At 42.1% G+C, this 22,384-nt stretch overlaps 1 protein-coding gene across 4 annotated transcripts in view; it reads right to left on the reverse strand.

Annotated features, from left to right (window-relative positions):
* SLC4A8 (solute carrier family 4 member 8) overlaps window positions 1-22,384 on the reverse strand; it is a 75,241-nt gene that overhangs the window by 41,274 nt on the left and 11,583 nt on the right. For 3 of the 4 annotated variants that reach the window (XM_072765259.1, XM_072765260.1, XM_072765261.1), the window contains exons 2-10: window positions 20,765-20,846; window positions 10,400-10,546; window positions 9,751-9,886; window positions 8,028-8,188; window positions 4,864-5,052; window positions 3,897-3,988; window positions 2,807-2,964; window positions 1,604-1,691; window positions 172-318 (exon numbers count right to left, since the gene is read on the reverse strand). In XM_072765259.1, coding sequence (XP_072621360.1) covers window positions 172-318; window positions 1,604-1,691; window positions 2,807-2,964; window positions 3,897-3,988; window positions 4,864-5,052; window positions 8,028-8,188; window positions 9,751-9,886; window positions 10,400-10,546; window positions 20,765-20,846 — 1,200 coding nt within the window. Of the gene's footprint in view, window positions 1-171; window positions 319-1,603; window positions 1,692-2,806; window positions 2,965-3,896; window positions 3,989-4,863; window positions 5,053-8,027; window positions 8,189-9,750; window positions 9,887-10,399; window positions 10,547-19,140; window positions 19,190-20,764; window positions 20,847-22,384 lie in introns of those variants that run through there. The other variant, XM_026000363.2, reaches the window with a different exon arrangement.

Below are 22,384 nucleotides of genomic sequence, written 5' to 3' on the forward strand. Positions count from 1 at the left end.
GCTGATATGTAATGGTATAGTTATTTTTTATAACTGTTCTGTTTTTCTAGGTGCCCCAAACAGGGCCGTGTCTTGATTTATTTAGTATATACCCACATGGTCTTTGCTTTGCCCATGATGGGTACTCAAGAAGCAGCACTATGCTACCATTGGCTAATGTGTATACATTACCTGGGAAGGGACGTTTTTGGGTGGCTCGATTCTAATGGAGGGGTCCCACTCCCCCGGAGGGAGCACTGTGACCTGATCTAGGAACTCATCAATCCCCGCCAGAAGATCATCTCGCTCTTTCGCCTTGTATGCCACATCATGAAAAATCTACAGAGAAGAAAAAACCCTCAGAAAATAACTTCACTTAAGACAATCACCAAAGAATACGGTGAAGGACAGATAAACCTCATGATTTTTATTTCTGTCATGGGGATCTGAAAATTTTAAAAACTTTTTAAAAATGCAAAGATAAAATAATTTAAAAATGAACCTGAAGATGAGATGGGACAAAAAGAACTAGATATATGGGGATCCCTGGGTGGCTCAGCAGTTTAGCACCTGCCTTTGGCCCAGGGCGTGATCCTGAAGTCCCGGGATCAAATCCCACATCGGGCTCCCTGCACGGAGCCTGCTTCTCCCTCTGCCTGTGTCTTTGCCTCTCTCTCTCTGTATCTCTCATGAATAAATAAATAAAATCTTAAAAAAAAAGAACTAGATATATGTATGTGAGTATAAGAAGAGCTAAGACTCGGGATATCTGGGTAGCTCAGTGGTTGAGCATCTGCCTTTGAGTCCTTCATCGGGCTCTCCAAGAGGAGTCTGCTTCTCCCTCTGCCTCTCTCTGTGTCTCTCATGAATAAATAAATTAATAAAGTTAAAAATTTTTAAATTTTAAAAAAGAAGAGCTAAGATTCTAACATTGTGTCATTGTCATGGAACAAAGAGCAAAATGCGTGGGAAAATTTCCTGATCACAATGGTTGGAAAAACCAACAAAGGTCATCCTCTAAAACAAGCTTCCCAAAGAGAGATGATAAAACACAACCCCCATCTCCCTGTACCTACTACAACACATGCCTTAAAAACTTTACATTACAGTTTACATGAGCAGTGCAGGCCTCACGAGGGTATGTAGTGGGGATTTAGCACCATCGTAGCCAAAAATGTCCGGTTGCCTTGGGACACTCACATTACAGTGTCCAAGCTCCTACTCCTAACTCTTACACAAACTGGTCCTGTTTACATGGAATAAGAGTGAAGTTTATTTATGTAAATAGCTTTTATGCATGTAATTAACCATCCTCTCTAGAAAGTTATCAGCCTTAGTATCTTTCTCTCTAGATATCCCAACTGGCAATAATAATTTTCCCAGAAAAGGATTCCTCTGCATCCTTGATTACTCCAAAAGGGAGAGATGACATAGGAAGAAATACCCCCAGAAGGTTTGGTCCTCCCAACAAAAGGCATTCGGAGAAGTGACCCGAACTGCTTCCCAAAAGATAATTACTCAGAATGGTAATTATTTTATCTCCAACAAATAACACAGGGCCTGGAACAGAGTAAATACTCAACAAATATCTGCAGCATGAATGAAAAGCCAAAGTGACACATACCTCATCTGTCATGATGGTAGCCATGGATCTGCCAATCTCATGATATTGCTGACCTTTCCCTACTGGACCCAATAGGATAAACAAAAATCTGGCAACACATATAGAGAATGAAATTATAAATTATGTAAGTAAACATAAAGAAATAGCATCTTATTCCTCTCCAAATAACAAAACATTTCTCTTTCCCATCAAACAGAAATCACTGTTGTAACTTCAGTAAGAGGAGGGACGCCTGGGTGGCTCAGCAGTGGAGCGCTTGCCTTCGGCTCAGGGCATGATCCTGGAATCCCGGGATCGAGTCCTACATCAGGCTCCCTGCATGGAGCCTGCTTCTCCCTCTGCCTGTGTCTCTGCCTCTCTCTCTGTGCGTCTCTCATTAATAAATAAATAAAATCTTAAAAAAAAAAAAGACTTCAAAAAAGGAGACAGGTTAATGATGGAGCTAAAGAAGTTGCCTTGACCTAAGAACTCCACTATGAGCATTGGAAGCTTTTTTTATGACTCCATTTAATAATGTGCTTATAATTCTTAGGGTTTCCATAGACACAATTCCTTGCTATAGAAAAAAATGTGTTTTTCAAAACATGCCATTGTAGTGCAAATTCAAAGCTTTCTGCATCTCATTCATTGCTCTAATAAGAAAATGATGGGGAGAGGGGAGGGATAAGGAAGTAGAAATGATCAAGTCCTATAGAGGAGTCTAAATTGTATTCTGGACATCTGAATACTCTGTAATTAATGGGGCTCTGAATCACCTGAGTCACCATCTCCAGAGTGCATGAATAGCCTTTTGAACAAATGTGGACATATTTGCAAACCATACACATCCTGCCAGAACCGGGGAAAGAGACATCAATACCTTTGCTCAGAGACATTTCCCTGGGACACGGCTCTGTAGAACTGGGAGAGTAAGACTCAGGCTTCCCATCATAACAAGTGATTAGCCCGTGCTATGCCCTTGGATGCTCTTCAGTTCTCCATTCCCAGGGCTGTAGGTACTCTATAGTCATAGCCTTAAAAGTCTTAGAATCCTTCTGCATGGAGATTAATCAAATATAACCCCAGTAAGATCACAGCTGAATTTTAAACAGCGTTCCCCAATTAATCCTAAATTTTGGCATTCACTGGTTTCTTCCATCAGAGCTCCCACAAATCTGTACATTTAGACTAAAATGCCTTGCGTTTTGCTGTCCTTGTCTTTACCTTGTTGGGATGGGCACTTCTGTGAGGCCAGAGAGAAGAACAGCTGGAGACAGCCTCACAAAGGCAACAATGGGGCGGTCCAAACTATCCACCTCTCCAACCAGGACATTTGAGGCCTCTGCCCCAGTGGGAATTTTTTTCATGAAATGAAGATCCACCTGAAAGTCCAAAAGAACCCTCTGACAACTTGGGAGCAACCTCAAACATCAATCACCCTCTCATACCTTACATTCAACTGTCATGTTTATGATTTAACAAATGTTTTCTCATACTATTTCATTTAACCCTTACAACGACTCTATAGAGTGGATAAAACAGGTCTTACTAGCCTCATTTTTTATTTTAAAAAATGAAGCAGCTGAGACCCAGAGAGGCGAAGTTGACTTGCCCAATAGAGCTTTTGGGAGAGAGAACTTAAATCCAGGTGTTCTGATTTGAACCCCATTACACCAAACTCTCCCAAAGATGGTTTTTGAAGCTCTAGGTCAAATTTTTTTCCATTTTAAAACACTTGAATGGTTTGTCAGAGGTTTCGGCTTTTCTAAATAAAACAGGGAGTCTTGCAAGCAGAGAAGTGACATGACACCATCTGTGTTTTAGATAGTGTCAAGGATAGGCCAGGGCAGTGAAAGGCTGGAGGCGGGGAGACCGAGGCTTAAACCAGCAGCTACAGTGAGGCACAGCCACTGCACAAGGCCTTGGATACCCAAGTCACAGACCACCAAGTAGTTTTAGGAAATAAGCAAAAATACTGTTTCAGCAAAACCCTTGGAGGTAAGAAGGAGCTGCTGAAGAGCAAGTACCCCAAAAAATTGTGGAAAAATCAGGAGGTCTGTGTCAGTGAGGATCACCAGGGGCTACTCCCAGTTCCAGCACATTGCATCTGGTGGAACAAATGGAGTTGGCCCCATCCAGGCTGGGGTGAAAGGGAGGAGCCCTGAGCGGGGGCCTCCTTTCCTGCAGAAGGGGTTCTGAGCTTAGACAAAGGCTGCTGAAATGCCAAAGCTTACCCAGCTTCTAGCAATTGGGCTCCCAGTCCCACTACAGATGCGCTCAGGCCTATAAGCTAAGTTCCTATGTCTCTGCTCACCTTGCTTAAATCCACGGGACTGTGTTCATAATTCACTCCATTTTTTACTTCAAGACTTGTAGTAGGAACAGACTGAGGAGATACAGTTTGACCTATTCGGAGAAAACAATTGCCTGAGTCTCTGCCCTTTTCATCCTTTTGACACACCCCATCCATCACTGGTTGGCTATGGCCACGTCTCCTGAGAGGCCCGTACACCGAAGAGGTTCAGATGACTATGAAGCTAAGACCCACACATACGTATCTCCTTACCCACCAGTTAGTGGTAAAGGGAGGACAGAAGTCTTACTCCTTCTGCACCTTCTTCCTGAACATATTTGTGATTCTCTTTACTTCCTCTATTAAGGTAGTAATTCTCAACCAGGAGTGCACATCAGAGACTCCTTTGGAAAGCTTTTCAAATATGTAGATTCCCAGGCATATCCCCTGCACATTGTGATTCAGTGAATGTGGGGACAGGGAGACATATAGATTAGGCCCTCCCTGGCCACAGAACAGGAAACCAATCAGCAACTGAAATTCACAGAGTGTTTGTAATCCATCACGTACCTGGTTAAGGGATTTACATGGATTCCCATATTGAAGCCTCACAATAAACTTATGGGGTAGATGCTATTATTATCCTTATTTTACAGAAGGGAGAGTGAGACTTAAAGAGATTTAGGAGGTTGCCCAAGGTCACATACTTTGCAAGTAGTGAAGCCTGAATCTGAAGCATAAGAGTCTGACTTAAGAACCGACACTAGCGTATTTTGTGTTTCTAATCTAAGATCTGCCAGAGATCTGAGGCATGCATCTCTAGTGCCACAAGAGATAGATGCTCATCAGTCCCAGCCCTCCAACTTGCTCCTGGAAGTGAGTACGGAAGCATATTAGACAAGTATAGCCTGTACCCTCTAGTAACTTAGCATCTCCAACTAGTTCCTAAATGCCTGATTAATAAGATTATTAATGGTAATAATCTTACCATTTTTATCCATTGAGTGTGGATCAGACTGCTTCTTGCCAACCTCAGCAAAGGAGCGAACAATGGGAATGAGGTTATTCCTCTTTTTTTCATTCTGATGGTGATGCTTTTTGAGCAAGGCTTCTCGTACTTTAACCCTCATGCTGTCATTCAGGTCACTGAACAGTTCTTGCTGGTCCAGTATCAGGTCTGGAAAGCAGGTGCAAACAGGAACACTCAAACTGACAGTCAATGAACCCAAAGAGGCCAGCATCTGGTGGGGTGACGGATGAGAGGCAAGGAGAAGGGGAAGGAGTCCTACCAGGGTCACTGAGGTAAGCTTATGCTTTAGTGTCCAAAAAGAGTTATTTGATGACAGCAACTGTGACAAGTTATACTTGGTTCATGTAATAAATCATTATTATTAGAAACCATCAAGCACTTACCATGTGCCAGAACTGTATTATGAACTTTGCATAGATCATCCAATCTCATCCTAATAAAAACTCTGAGAAGTAGGTGATATTGTAACAATCTGTACAGATCAGGAAACAGGCCCAAACATTACAAAATTCCCCAAGATCTCACATTTAATAAGTTGCAGAGCTGGGGTTCAAATTCTAGACTGTCTGACTCAAAAGCCCACATTAATACCCACTTTGTTCTGTTATCTGCCAAAGTTCCTCTATATTCCCTTCCTCCGAGATTTCAACATTGCTTTGTTTGTCAAAAGGAACAGTAACTGTAGAACACTCCAAATGACAATTTGAAGGTGGAACCTACATGTATGATTAAGTTAATAAGCACCCCAAGCGATTGCCACCAAGCACCAACCTTTAATTTATCAAGCCCAGAGCAATAGAAGGGGAAAAAATATCCCAATACCTGCTACTGAGTAGGAGTCCTAGGTGTAAAGGCCCTCATTCTATCCCACTTATACCACTTTCTGTGTGATCTTGGGCAAGTCACATAAGCTTTTCATACCTCAGTTTCCCCATCTATAGTGTAGAGCTAATATTATCAACCATCCTCAAAACTTGTTATGGAAAATTAATACAAAATTAATACGAGGTGCTGATTCACAGGTGATACTTGATCCTGTTGACCTTCCTTATCACTAACACAAATATATCAGGAACTATATAGCAATTATACTTCAATCCTACACACATATCCCCAAGCCTCCCAAAATCTCTAACCTATTCTCAACCCCAACTCCATCCATGACTACCCAAGTACTAGAAGCAACAAATAAAGAAAATCTATTTTGAATATTCAAGCTGAAGATCCATGGTTTCTCTATCTTTAACCTTCATATTGATTGATTCATTACTCTCATATTGTAAATATGCTTCAGGATCCTACATCTCAAAAGAAAATTTAAAAAGAAGAAAAAGAATGTCCATCCCAGGTCCCCCTTTATTTACCTCTTTCTCTTCTCACTTAAAGTTCTCAAAAGAAAAATTTCTTAGTCCCCTGCAATTTGCTACCTCAATGAAACTGCTTTTGATAAAATCATCAATAACTTTCCAGTTGCTAAATCTGATGGATATTTACCTGACCTTTCTGCAGCATCTAACACTGATGATTGAAACTCTCTCTTCTCTTAGCCTTTGTAATAGGTTGAATGGTGCCCCCTCCAAAAGATACATCTATGTATACTAACCCCCCAGAACCTGCGACTGATATTATTTGTTAAGAGGGTCTTTGCATATGTAATAAACTTAAGGATCTCAAGATAAGATCATCTTGGATGATACTGACAAATATCTTCACAAGAGAAACACAAATGAAAAGTCCACCTGAAGACAGACGCAGATTGGGTTACGCATTCATGAGAAGGAACACCTAGAGCCACCAGAAGCTGGAATAACTTTACCCTAGAGCCTCCAGAGGGGACCCAGGATCTCATCAGAGCTGACCCCTCCCCTGCTTTCCCAAGTGATCCCAGAGAGACAGAAATACTTGGATACTTGAAGAAAAGTTTGTGAAGAAATCTTTATTTAACCTGCCAAGCCAAACAGAGCCAACCTAAGGGGAAAATCCTCACGTGCACCCATGTGCTGCTCAAACGCCATTCCCAAAATGCAGTAACAACACTTAACCACATCAGGAAACCCCATCAGATATCACCCTGCACATCCTACTGAAGACATCAGGGGACTTTGGCTCAATTTCTTACATGTCTTCCCTAGGTGCCATCTTTTTATGGTCAATTCTTTTTTTTTTTTTTTTAAGATTTTATTTATTTATTTTATAGAGACAGCACAAGCAGGGGAGGAAGTGGCAGAGGGAGAGGGAGAAAGACAGACTCCCTGCTGAGTACAGAGCTCAATGTTGGGTTTGATCCCAGGACCCCAAGATCATGACCTGAGCCGGTTAGATGTTTGGTCATTTCATTTTTGACAAGGGCACCAGTACCACTCAGTGGTAGAAGGAATAGTCTTCAATAAGATGGTCTTAGGACAACTGGCTACCCAATTACAAAAGAAGTTAGACTCCTACACTACATCGTATATAAAATTTTACTCAAAATGAATCAAAGGCCTAACAATAATACCTACCATGTCTAAAAACCTTTAACACCGTTTTCTCTGCACAATTCCCAGTTGTCCCTTTCTCTAAGTACTACCAGGACATATCTCTGTGGTTGCACTTATTTGAATTGTCCCATGACTATTTTCCCCACTAGGAGGTGAGTTTCTTGAGGGTAGGAACTGCATCCTATCTTTATTCTCTGTGCTTATTAGCACATTATCAAGCATAAATAGATAAAGACTAAATGTGTGCTAAATGAACAGGCAAATGGAAGAGTGAAACTCTATTTCACATAATAAGGCTGTGAAATGGGAGTTTCTTAGTTTAAAACCTATCCCTCCAGGGGTGCCTGTGTGCTTCAGTGGTTGACCCTTTGGCTCAGGTGATGATCCTGGGATTCTGGGATTGAGTCCTGCATTAGGCTCCCCACAGGGAGCCCGCTTCTCCCTCTGCCTATGTCTCTGCATCTCTCTGTCTCTCATTAATAAATAAATAAATCTAAAAAAAAGAATCCCTCCAGCTGAAGACATTGAGGTCGAGAAGGTTCAATGACTGACCTGAGGACACACAGCTACTTTATTCCTTTCTCCATACAACTCTTCTTAATTTACACAGACACTCCTCTGTTCTCCCTCACCTAATCTTACCTGAAATTTCTTCTATGCTATTTGCACGCATATCCAGAAGGACTGTTCCATTAATAAGGCAGCTCCTTAGCTCAAAGAGACTATGCAGTGAAAGGGTTGCCACATAAGGCTTGCTCCAGCGTTCACCCCCATCCTCAACATCTTCTTCAAATTTCAGCCACCTGAAAGCATTAATAACAACTGGATGCCAAAGACTGATAATGAGGAGTTTTCACAAGAGAATTTTTAATGTAAGCCACAATGAAGATACCTGAATAATTATATCAAACATTATAATTTAATCTGTATATTCAGGGTACATTGATAGGTGAAAAAAGCAGGTTATAAAGCAGCCCAAACTTGAGTACAATTTGATCCCATTTCTATTTAAAGAAATTTTAAAAATGCAAACACACATGTATAAAGTGCCAAATGCTATATTCCTCATTATCCTTGAGGTAGTAGATTTATACATAATTTTCATCTTCCTTTTGCTTATCTTTCTTTTCTAATTTCATATAATGAGCATATATTACTTGTGCAATTAAAAAGATAGATCTAATCTATATTGTTTGGATAGATTAATAAAATGATAATATTTTTCTTTTTGAAAAAGCCTCTGTGTGACCTTTACAAGTTGGCAAAGACAGAATAACAAGACTAATTAATTGCCTTTTCACTTGGTATCAGGGTGATTGGCTTGCTTAATCCTCTCCACCCATGGAGGATATAGCAAGGATCCAGGAAGAGCTGTTCTAGTGAGAGCTAGAGCCACACTTTGCTAGTTACCCACCTTGCCTTCTTCCCTGAAGCTCAGGCATGCTGACTTTATATCACTCATGGGGCTCACTGATCAATTATGAGAGGAGCCTAGACATGGCCCTGGTGAATCCGAGGGCTCTTCTGGGGTTTGAGCCTCAGGCAAAGCATGAGCTGTAGAGGCTCACTCTACAGCTACCCCAGGAAGCCTGCTGTCAGGCCAGCTATAAATTCCCACAGGTCTCCATGAGGTTGGGCTATCCCCATAAGACATCTCAAAAATTATGAAACTTCTAGTACTCAAAATCCAAATGAATTAAAACACTATCATTCACCTGCAGAAAAGTCTTCACCTATGCTATGTTTGCTGGGGTAGGTCCAAACCAAGGTGGCCCATCAGGCATCTTCTAAATCAGATTGGGGAATATAAAAAATAGTGAAAGGGAATAAAGGGAAAGGACAGAAAATGAGTGAAAATATCAGTAAGGGTGACAAGACATGACAGACACCTAACCCTGGGAAATGAACAATAGGTAGTGGAAGGGGAAGTGGGCGGGGGGTTTGTGTGACTGGGTGATGGGCATTGAAGGGTGCACTTGGCGGTATGAGCACTGGGTGTTATGCTATATGTTAGCAAATTGAAGTCCAATAAAAATAATTTTAAAACATTAAAAAAAAATCAGACCTATAATATCAAGATAGCCCACGAACAATTCTGGGCCCTAAATAAATGAGAGGACTTCCTAAAGGTTCTGTGTTTCTGTCACCAATCCCAGGCTCAAGGTCAACTGGTATAGGTATCACCAGAGACATCACAAAGAGGCCAAAATCAAGACTTCCCATAGAAGATTCTAGAGTATCAGTCCCTATGTCAGCCATCACTTCTCCCACGAAAAAATAAAAGGCAAGCAGACCTGTCACTTGCTAAAAGGTATACGTTTGCCTACCCAAGCAAATCGTGAATCAGGATATTTTAGGGCCTTACCTAGCCGTCTCCTTCCACTCAGCATCTTCTCCCTCTTTCATACAGATCTCATCCAGCTCTGTGAACAGCTCATGTGGCACATGCTCTTCATCTTCCTCAGTGCCAAGAATGAACTGAACACGCTGAGATGGTGTATCTAGAAAATCAACCACAGAGAAAGGTCTGCTCCTAGCCTCAACTTAGAACAGAAATAGCATTCTGCTATACTTAGCACACCTGGAGTCCTTATAACTTCAGGAACAAAAAACAATCCTAAATGTAAATCAAAAAGATTTATTTATTCTTACCCACCCCCCACCAAAACACTATTCTATGGAAGCAGTTAATGGAAGGAAAAAAATGATGAATTAAGACCACTTGAGGAAAATCCACAACTGGAAATCTGATTAAGTTGATCAAAAAGAATGGTTACTTTTCTGGCAAATGACTTCATTCACCTCTATGGTAATCGATTTGGGAGGCCTGAACTATGAGTTTTTCAGGAAGATATTTGATTCTTGGAGGCATTTCTTCTTCTGGGAAGCAAGCTCCAAAAACTCTGCAAAAGGGCTAGAGAATCAAGACCACCTACTTGATGTCCATCACACATTCCCTCAGCCTCACCAAGGTCCCAGCCATGGACCCCCGCCCTTCCTCCTGAGAATGTTACCATGGGCCAGGGCCTCTGGGCCTTCCTCTCCTTGGCTGGCTCCTTTGCCTCGCCCTCGTCTGCGGTGCTTTTGGCCATGGGTTCGGTGATGGCGATGGCTCTGCCGGCCCAGTGGCATCCGAACCCCCACATACAAAGTCCTATGACCTGGAACAAAGCAGAAGGTCTGTGCAGAGAATGCCTTTATTTTTATTTTATTTTATTTTATTTTATTTTATTTTATTTTATTTATTTTATTTTATTTATTTTATTTTAAGCCTTTATTTACTTATTTTTAGTAATCTCTATACCCAATGTGGGGCCTAACTCATGATCCCGAGATTGAGTCTTATACTCTCCCAACTGAGCCAGCCAGGCACCCCAGAGAATGCCTTTCTAAAAGGAAGTGAGCATATTTAAGAGAGAAAAAAATCATAGTTCTCTGGCTGGGTCACAACTCTGCAATGGCAAAACTTCAAAGACTTCAGGACCAAAGACATAGAGATCTTGGAGCTGACGCCCTCCTTCACCCTGCACGTGGCTGCAAACCTCACAGGAGTGTTAAAATCAAAGGAAATAATGTGCGTGAACTTGATTTGCAAGCCCTAAAAGCCAACAAGGATTCTAGTTGCTGTTATGACAATTTGAGCAATTGAAAAAAAGCAATACATTCACTGTGCCAACTGTAGCAAGTCATGGCAGGGAGGCAGTTTGGAGAACTGACGAAATACTCAAGTCAACCTGCCTGGGTCTGAAACTTGACTTCATCATTCGCTAACCATGTGACCTTAATTTAAGCAAGTTAGCTAATCTCTCTCAGTCTTTAAAAAATACTACTAAAAGCTTAGTATTTAAACTCAGAGGGTTTTCACGAGCAGCACATAAGATGATGTATACAAAATGCTTAACCAATGTCTTGAATAACTTTTAGCAGCCACTACTTTCTAGGACCAGTTTCTACTACCCTTCTTTCTGCCCTGTAGAATGCACAATCTAGAATAGTAGTGAGAGACTAGTCACAAATCATAAGAAGCATGAGACTGGGGTTACAGGGAGAGATAGTAAGTGTTGTACAAAAAGAGAAGAATGTGGGAAAATAAGTGATCCAAGAGTGTTCCTGTTCAATTCCTCCTTTTCCACTCATTTGTTCCTTCTATAAGCCTTATTTTGTTCTGCTCATGACTGCCAGGATTCTCTCTCACTTCCACCTGGCTTCCCTTGCCTTGCTGCCAGCCTGAAGCCCTGAACCAGTAGCTTCCAGAATGCTACCACCCCGAACAACTGAGCTTTAGTCTTCCCCCATTGCTGCCCAGTTACTGCTGCTAGCACCCTAGATCTCAGGCTGACTCCCCATTTCTGCCACCACAGAAGTATTCCAGTCTTCAGTTGCTGTCCTCAAACCCACAACCCTGATCCATACTTCCTCCCTCAGAGTAGGTGACCTGGCTTCATATTTTACTTAGAAGACTAAGGCAGTCTCACGTGACCTCCCTCCGTCTCAGCCTGGCTTGCTTTCCTCCCCCAGCTTCTCCTCTTTGCCAGGCTAACGAGTATGGCCTCCCACACCTCTGGGGTCCTATTCCATCAGCTATCTTCAGTCTCTCCTTTTGATCCATCCCTTCCACAGTTTTCTCCTGATCACAACTCTCTCTTACCTTTTTATTTTTTTTTTTAGTAAGCTCTACGCCCAATGTGAGGCTCAAACTCATGACCCTGAGATCAAGAGTTGCATGTTCTACCAACTAAGCCAGCCAGGTGCCCCAAGTCTCTCTTAAAAAGAAACTTTCTCAATCTAGTGCTACTCTCTAAGCTTATACCTGTCCGTTTCCCTTCTTCATCAAACCACTTTCAAAAACAATCTACCCACCTAGCTTCTCTATTCCTCACCATCTCCTTGTTGCCTACCCTCTGTATGCAGCCGCTCTCCACTAAAAGTGCTCTCATTAGGGACCACTTAATCACCAAATCTCTATCATCTTATGTCTCTCTCAGGTCAACTCAAAAGCCTTTCCTGAGAGCCCACCACGTACCAGGCAGAACCCAAATCCCTGACTCTTTGACTACGTCCTCCCATTGGTGGTCCAGGGTCCCTTAGCTCCCATACCCATGCCTCCTTAGTTCATCTGCACTCCTTTGACTGACTATGCTTCTCCATCCCTTCCACAATCCAACAAAGGAAAGTTCCCTGGATTTCAGTCCTGGGCCCTTCTCTCTCTTTTATTTTATTGGTATCTACTCTCATGATTTGAAAGTTTTCTTCTACAAATGACCCCCAGATCTTTATCTACAGTGATTCAATATATCCCAAAGCAAACCCATCATCCTCTATCTCAAATCAAGCTCATACCCATTTCTTCCACGTTTCTGTTCATGGTTTCACCATTCTCTCAACTTCCCAGGCCTGAAACCTCAGAGTTATGTTAGATTTCCACCTCTCCCCATGCTCCTTAGTGCTATATCCTACAGATTAAGGATGTCAAGGATTTCTCTCCTCCCACCTTGACAACAGTAGGAGCCTCTTTCCTGCCTTCCACACCAATTCAATCCTACAAATGAATCCTCCTGAAGCACTGCTCTGATCATAGCTCACTTCTGTGCAGTCAGGACCCTTCATGCTCCAGGATGCTCAGACCCCAATCTCCTTTCTAGTCTTTTCTTCACTAGAAAAAATTGTACATTTAATAAGAAAATAAACGGAAGGGCCTCTAGAAGAACTGAGCAATCAGCTCAAGCGAGACTGGGAGGTGGAAATCCCACACGGGCTCACAGCACTTAAACATTCTGGGGGCAGGGGGAAATCTAGAGACGTACACCTTCTGCATCTACCCCAGCAACTCTGTCTCCTCCCCACGGCCTTGGCTGCTCCACCCGCCATCCTCTTCCATTCTTTCCTCTCTCTGAACCAACCCACTATTCCACAAATGTGCCAGTGCCCTCTAGACACGGACTTGGCTCGCTCCCACAAGATTCACAGCAAACACACCTTCCTTCTTGATATTATATCTGATCTCCCCAATCAGATGTGCAACCTCCTACCTCTAAACCCCCAGAGCCCTTGGCTAGCATTCTCTTATGCACTTATTTTACACCTTGAACTAGAATTAATACCTCCAACTATTCATCATCTGCAAGCTTCTCAAGGTCTCAAATTGGACTCCACTACTTACACGTGAAGTTAATTAATATGCCTTGGAGTGCTGCTCTACATTCCTTCATTCCTTTCTCTATTTCTGTCTCCTTTTCTTTGTCCTCTCCTGCCTTCCAAACTCCCAAGTGATAAAGAAAAACAAAAAGAAACAGGATTATATATACCACATATTATTTATCCATTCATCTATGGATGGACACTTGGGTTGCTTCCACATCTTTACTATTATAAATAATGTTGCAATAAATATGCAAAAAAATGCATATATCTTTTTGAATAGTGTTTTCGTTTTCTCTGGGTAAATACCCAGTACTGGAATTACTGGATCATATGGTAATTCTATTTTTAATTTTGGGGAGAACATCCATGCTGTTCTTCACAGTGGCTGCATCAATTTGCACACAAACAATGGAATATTCCTCAGCCATAAAAAAGAATGAAATCTTGCCATTTGCAATAACATGGATAGACCTAAAGGGTACAATCCTAAGTGAAATAAATCAGAGAAAGATAAATACCATATGGTTTTACTCCTATGTGGAATTTAAGAAACAGAACAAATGAACAAAGATGAAAGAGACCAACCAACCACACACACACACACACACACACACACACACGTGCACTCTTAAATAGAGAACAAACTAGTGGTTCACAAAAGGGAGCTGGTGATATAGGTGAAGTAGATAAAGGAGATTAAGAGTACACTTATCATGATGAGCACTGAGTACTGTACAGAACTGCTGAATCATTATATTGTATTAACATAACACTATATGTTAACTCTACTTAAAGAAAAAAAAAAGGAATAGAATTAGAGGGAAAGCTGATCAGAGATTTATTAGAAGGTTGAGAGGTAAGAGGTCAAAACATTTAGTATCTGGAGGAATCACACCTCTTATCCTCATCCCATCCTGTATTAACTCATGCACATCTCAGGACGTTTCTACTGGCAGATCTCTGAACATAATGTAGTCATCTTGCAACTTTATCGAAACAGAAATACAGAGCCAGAAGAAGTCATCTGCTAAGATGTGGGATTCCAAACCTCTGACATTATCAATGAAAACTATAAAGTGTGAAAATGACTAAATTGAATACCATCTTAATAAAATACCATCTGTTAACTAATGATGTTCCACTCTAGTATGTTAATTAGTTCCCTGTAGTACACCACTGAGACCAACCCATGCTGGAGTCACCTAACTGTGCCAGGTCCTGTCCCAAGGGCTGGGAACGCAGTAGTGAACAGCACAAGGTCCCTATCCTCAAGACACATATTCTAGTTAGTGGAGACAGACATCGTGAAAACAATAACATATTATTTCAAGTACTGATAATTATTATGAATAAAAACACGGTAGGGGCCCCTGGGTGGCTCTGTCGGTTAAGAATCCAACTCTTGATTTCAGCTCAGGTCATGATCTCAGGGTCATGAGCTCAAGCACGGCATCAGGCTCCACACTGAGTGTGGAGTCTGCTTAAGATTCTTTCTCGGAATGCCTGGGTGCCTCCAGCGGTTGAGCGTCTGCCTTTGGCTCAAGGTGTGATCCCAGGATCTGGGGATCAAGTCCTGCATCGGGCTCCCTGAGAAAAGCCTGTTTCTTCCTCTGCCTGTGTCTCTGTTTCTATCTCTCATGAATAAATAAATAAAATTTTTTTTAAAAAATATTTTCTCAAGCACATGAGAAAATGCTCTGCATCACTTGCCATCAGGGAAATACAAATCAAAACCACAATGAGATCCCACCTCACACCAGTGAGAATGGGGAAAATTAACAAGGCAGGAAACCACAAATGTTGGAGAGGATGCGGAGAAAAGGGAACCCTCTTACACTGTTGGTGGGAATGTGAACTGGTGCAGCCACTCTGGAAAACTGTGTGGAGGTTCCTCAAAGAGTTAAAAATAGACCTGCCCTACGACCCAGCAATTGCACTGCTGGGGATTTACCCCAAAGATTCAGATGCAATGAAACGTCGGGACACCTGCACCCCGATGTTTCTATCAGCAATGGCCACAATAGCCAAACTGTGGAAGGACCCTCTGTGTCCATGGAAAGATGAATGGATAAAGAAGATGTGGTCTATGTATACAATGGAATATTCCTCAGCCATTAGAAACGACAAATACCCACCATTTGCTTCAACGTGGATGGAACTGGAGGGTATTATGCTGAGTGAAATAAATCAATCGGAGAAGGACAAACAGTGTATGTTCTCATTCATTTGGGGAATATAAATAATAGTGAAAGGGAATATAAAGGAAGGGAAAAGAAATGTTGGGAAATATCAGGAAGGGAGACAGAACATAAAGACTCCTAACTCTGGGAAACGAACTAGGGGTGGTGGAAGGGGAGGAGGGCGGGTGTTGGAGGGGAATGGGTGATGGGCACTGAGGTGGACACTTGACGGGATGAGCACTGGGTGTTTTTCTGTATGTTGGTAAATTGAACACCAATAAAAATTAATTTAAAAAAATATTTTCTCTTTCTTTCTCCCTCTCCCCCTGTACCCCCATGCCCCACTCTTGTGCATGGTCTCTCTTTCTCTAAAAAATGGTAAAGTGTCTGGGGTAAAGGGTAGGATGGAGAAGTGAGATTGTAGCTAAGATGGTTAGAGGCAATATCTGAATGATGAGGAGAGGCCATGAGAAGAGCATTCCAGGACAAGGCAAGATCAAGTGCACAGGCCTTACAGTGGGCATGTGCGAATTCCAAAGCAAAAGGATGGCCAGGAGGACCAGAGCAAGGTAAAAGAGGAAAGAAGAGGAGGAGGCAAAGTTCAGAAAGACAGGCAGGGGCAGATCATGAAGAACCCACGGGCAGTGAAAAATATAATTAGATCCCACTGAACCACTTCAACTAGTCCCTAAAATAGTGACCTAGGCATTGTAAAATCCAGTATGTCTAGGCAGAGCTTAGACTGAAGTGAAGAAAAGCCTCACCAAGGGGTGACTTTAACTCCTCCAATAGAGCCATCCCAACCCTGAGCTTCTTGTTCCCAACAAATCTCCCAGAGGGTTATTGGCCAGGCTAGAACCTATACTTTTTAAGCACATTCCAAATACTTCCACTGGTCTGTTGGTATATTGCTAATATTATGTAATTTTAAGTATATTCTAAATAGAAATTGAGGGGTAGTGACTAGGTTTTGGAATCTGTGTTATTAGATCTCTCTTGGTTCATTTGTTCACTGTCACTATTAAAGTAAAACAAGGAGGTTGGACCAAATGACTTCTCACGTCTAGTCCAGGTTCTCCCTTAGCCCAATACAGAACTCAATCCCAGGACCCCAGGATCATGACCTGAGCAGAAGGCAGATGCTTAACCAGCTGAGCCACCCAGGCGCCCCCAGTAAATGTTTGTTGAGCCAATGATGTATGGTTTTGCTTCATGCCTAAAATTCCCACTCGGCAAGTCTGAGGATAACGAGGAAGACATCCTTCAGGTGCCTTTGGTGGCTCTGCAGGAAGTAAGGTCAAGTATAAATCTTAGGGAAGGAAGACTCTTTTCCTCCCCCACAATTTTTTTTGGTCCAATCAGTTCTCCCAAACCAAAGGCAGTGCCTGCCTTTTGAAATGCTGGAGACAGGCAGAAATGAAAACAAGCCCCAGCAGGGGTCAGAGCTAAGAAGGACCAAGTGGCTGTCAGAAAATTAGGCCTCGGTTTCTAAGCTGAAGACTCTGAAACAGGGACTTGGGTATTCTGAGTGAAATCTGCAGAAATGATGACAAACAAATGGACACTCGGAAACAAATACGGCATCAATAAAATCTAGACCATTTCACTGGATTCTGGCAATCTGGTGACTTCACTAAACTAATCCTGTGGTCACTTGGCTGGCCATTCAACTGCTCTCCCACTCAGTCTTCTTCCCCCCCATCTACCTGTCAAATCCCCATCCAATTCCTCATTCTTTCTTTCCAGCCATTGTCAAACCTATGCTTTGGGAGCTATCTGTGAGTAAATACAAGTATTCATTCAGTAAAACTTATGGGAGAGATGTAATGCTAGTGTGTATTTTTAAAAATAAGTATGTATGTGCATATAGAGAGCAACCATTAGTGAACTGGGGCTGAATCTTCTGGAGCAGGACAGAAATCACAGCTGTGACCTACCTTGCAGATGGAGACTGGGCCTACCAACGTAGAGTGCATGTCATAAACACTGTTTACCCAGCACACACGGAGAACTCATTAGCACATACTGAAAATTATTCCACCCCCCTGGGCTACAGGATGACTCAAAGTCAATAACTGGAGGGGGGTATCTAACATGCAGAGCAGATATAAGCCTTTTTTTCCATGACTTAAAAATAGGATCAAAAGGTTCTTAACCTCTGTTAAAAACTTATTAGAAGGCAACAAACCCAGTCTAAGGTTCCTAAGTCTAATAGTTATTCAGGAATAGTGATGTGCCAGAAAAAAAAAAATGGAAAAAACCATTTCTGAAACTAAAACAACCGTTCCATGTCCTTCTGGGAGTGGGAGGGTCCACTGAAGTACATCATGGACTATTGCTCTTTGTGAGTTCATCTTGGGAAATCTGTTCTAATACTTGCTTTGGACGCTTCTCATATATAAAAAGAAGCAATGTCATGGTTTAATGCACCTTCTCCTACTGATGGAATTAACTTATGCAAAAAGACCCACATTTACGAAAGTCTGTAACAATGTCCAGAGACTAAATCTCTGAAGTAGTTCTGAAAAGGGGGATCATTACATTATGTGGAGCAGAGGGTATGGAATAAAGGGGAAGGAAGAACCAGGGATTTATCTACAGTCACAGAACCCTATATCATGGCATACACTTTGAATCAGAATACAATCTACTTCTGTCTTCTATCAAAGTGGGACTGACTTTATTTCAACCCTTCAAGAAATGACACCACCCTAGGAACACCTGAGTCCTAGGGCCTCCCTCACAGTGAGTCAGGGTAGAGCCCCCAACATGACCAAGCCTACAGCAAATCCCAGTTCTCCCTCTTCTCCTCCCTGGAGCTGCCCTAGAACCACATCAGGCCTGAGAAGCGGAAACCATTTGTCCTCCATGTGCCAACTGTGCTTTATTTAAAAAGGGCTAACATCAATAAGATTCTAGTTTTCAAAAAGCTCTATGTATGAAGGATCATTTCCTATCCCCTACAAATGACATCATAGATAGCTTTCTTTTATAGCAAAATGGTGAGTGCATGAAGAACAGATGACGCCGTCTTGAAAAGAAGCCCCAGTTGCCAATTACTCAGCTGGCCTCTGTGGATGGAGCCCAGGCCTCAGGACCCAAGAGAACTTACCCATGTTCACTGGCCTACTCCCAAGCAGACAAGAGTGTTCATAGGTGGTTAGTTACCTCCTTGCTGAGGGCAAAGGTCTGGTAGGCCCAGACAATTAAACTGAGAACACCAGTGCCCTCAGGGTGCAGTGAGAGGCAACAGGATGATCAGAGTAGAAGGACGGGTAGGGCAATATGATAAATATTCATATGATGCTTATAGCATATAAAAATGTTCATGTGACGGAGCAAGATGTTGAGGCTGGGTGGTTAATGCCGAGTACTGTCCTCCCTTGCAGGCAGTGTGGGGGAACAGAAAGAACAGAATTCCATCCCAATCTCACCTGCCATTAGGCTAAATGACCATGAGCAATTTCTCCACAGGTAAAATAGGGATGGTACCCACCGGCCCGGGCTGCTGCGAAGATGAAAAAGACAACTTGTTCGAAATGCTTCATCGAATGCCTAACACCCAAGGGGCATTCCATAAATGTTAGCCTCCCACCTCCACACCCTTTCCTCCCTTTCTCCCAGTTGCCGAAACCCACACTGGCTCTTCTTCCATCTGGTCAGAATAACTTGGAAAACTTGACCTTGATCTATCCAAACTCCACTGACCTCCAGAAGCCACCCACAGAAGTTCTCATGGTAACAGACCCAGAGGCTGAATCAGCCTCTACAGCTTCCACTCTCCCCATCCAAAGGACAAGTTTGCTCTGGGGATTATACAACTTTGATGAAAAAACGTCACGAGAACAAGCAGTACCGCGAGAACATTTTATATGCTGTCTCAGTCACTAGAAAGTTGCTGTATCATAGCCATTGCAGGGGATGCTGCAGAGATTTCACAAAGGCTTTTGAGCCAAATGTGGGTTCTCATTAAAGCTATACTGGACACGAGCCTTTGTCTAATAAAACTGAGCATCGCCACTTATCAGGAAACCAGGCCCTACGAAAAAAAGGAAAGCAGGACAGCACCAATGTGCTGGAACTAAGGGTTGGACAGGGGAAAAGAAGGTCAAGGGAAACTACACAGAGCATATCAATAAAAATGACTCTTCTTTCCCTTCCACTTTCGCTGGGTGTTTTTAAAATACAGCTCTGTGCTACGAATTCCTAAAGACTACGTTACAGGTGTGTGTGTTTTCTCTTGTCTTGTTTAGATGAAAACATCAGGCAGAAACGGGTATAATTAGAATGGGAAGAGCAAATATCGGAGATGGGGTAAACTGAATAATATAACCAAACTGAATATAACAAATCTGATCTTAAAAACTATTTGTATTTTATTCCCTTTTAAAATTGTGTATAAATTTACATCTATATTTGTAGGCAGTTGTCAAGAATTGACAAACTGATCTGAGTACTCTACATTCTCAAGGAATAGATCATTTATTAATATTTATGCCGGACTTTATAGTACCCAAAGCATTGTCTCACATGGTATTAGATCCTAAGAGTGAGGTATTAATATCTCCACTTTTTAAATTGAATTATAACTAACGTACAGTGTTGTGTTCATTTTACGCGTACAACATGATTTAACAATTCTATGCGTTACTCAGCGCTCGTCACAGTAAGTGTAGTCCCCATCTGTCACCAAACAACATTATTACAATATTATTGACTATATTCCCTATGCCATACTTCTCATCTCCACGACTTATTTATTTTATAACTGGAAGTTTGTATCTCTTAATCCCCTTTATCTATTTCACCCATTGCTTCCTCTCCACCTCCCATCCCTCTGGCAACCACCAGTTTGTTCTCTGCATTAATATCCCTACTTTTATTTAATAGATAAGGACATAGAGCCTACGGGGAATGAACTGATTTTCCCCCAAAGTCCTACAGCTAGTAAGAAAGAGAGGGCTCCAACTCAGGCCTTCGGATGGCAAAGCTCTCCTCCCACACCAGGCTGCTCTCAATAATTATCCCCCGTCACGCACACAAAACCACAGTTCTTACCTTCCAACTCCTCTTTCTCATAGTGAATGTTGAGAATTGTACTGGTCCCACCCTGATCCACCACAGCTTCTTCATCTGGTCTCTGTTGAAACATAATTAAGTAGCCCCCGTAATATTAAGTCATTTATTCAAACATTCATTTAAGTTGCACATGTATGCCAGACCCTTTGGGCAACCCTTGGGGGAGCAAATACCATGGCTTACATATGTTTTTCATTTGAACTTCACATTAACTTTGGGACACAAACATGACAGCCATTCTTTCTCATTTTATAAAAGAGCAGCCTGAGACTCAGAGAAAATGAAGTAATTATTGCTCAAGGGCACAAATGTGGTAAAAGGCAGAGGTGGGACTGAACTCAGGTCTTGTGACTGCAGATCTCATGCCTTTTCCAACTCCCCCCTCCACCTGTACAAGTGGATAATACATCTGCATTTTCTAAGTGGTGCCAACCACATCATTTCATTTAGTGTAAATTGGTCTCCTCAACCTCTACAGTATTTCAGCCTCTTGTCCTTGAAATTCTCCATCTTTTTCCTCTGATCAAGTCTCCCCTCTCTCAACCAAAGGCTCATCTTCTTCCTCTAACCATAATTCCCAAGCAAGAGCACTCTACCTTTTGTTTCCCTCACTTGAGTCTAAAACTTCAACAGTAGCCGGAAACTATTGACTCAGTATTTGATAAACTATTGAGATGGGAACCGCAAGATCCATGTGCCTAAAACCAAACTAATCTTTCCAAAACTAGCACTCTGTGCTCATTTACTTATGCTTACCCTGGCACCATCATTCCTTAGTCCACGTTTGAAATCTCAAGTGTATTTATTTATCCATTCCATGTATATTGAGTGCCCATCACATGCCGTTGGGGAGATCATTTTCTCCCTTATTGAGTCTTCTTTTGCAATTTCTCTTGAATCCACTCTCATGTCTCATCTACTCTAGGGCACTCTCCAGCCCCTTCAGTCATACTGGACATGTTTTCAGTTCTGGAACCACACTTACTTTCTTCCTTGAGTGTTGCTCCCTCTGCCTAGAACCATCACCCTCTCCCTGCTATCCTCACCTCCACCACCAGCAACCCATACTTATTCATCCTACAGATCTCAGCCTCAATGCACTTCCTTGAAAGACTTCCTTGACTGGCCTCATCTGAACCAAGCTAGGTCCCTCCATTTATATGCCCTCATAGCACACTGTACTTCTCCTTCATAATGAAATGTCTCTTCTCAAGCGAAGGACCCTTGTCTGTCTTCCTCACCAATGTTTCCCCAGCATCCTACACAGACTTTTCACATAGTAGGGACTTAATAATTCTTTGTTAAAATAATGAATATAATGGCACCTGCCTTATCAAGACCCTGAATTATTTTTTAAAAATCTGAACTGATTTTCCCGCCAATCTATTTCTCTTATCAAACCTGCAGTCAAGTTCACCGATCTCATGGGCACTGTGCACATTCACGCTTTCATGCCTTTGTTCACATGTTCTGTCACCTAATGCGCCCCACCCCATCCCCAACTCTTCACTAAATCTGGACCACCTTCTAGATCCTGCTCAAATCTCCAGCTTACTGTCCTAATTTTACTCTTTTTTCCTTTTCAGTTATTATCTATGT

The sequence above is a fragment of the Vulpes vulpes genome, chromosome 8 (genome assembly GCF_048418805.1).
Source record: "Vulpes vulpes isolate BD-2025 chromosome 8, VulVul3, whole genome shotgun sequence".
NCBI lineage: Eukaryota > Metazoa > Chordata > Mammalia > Carnivora > Canidae > Vulpes > Vulpes vulpes.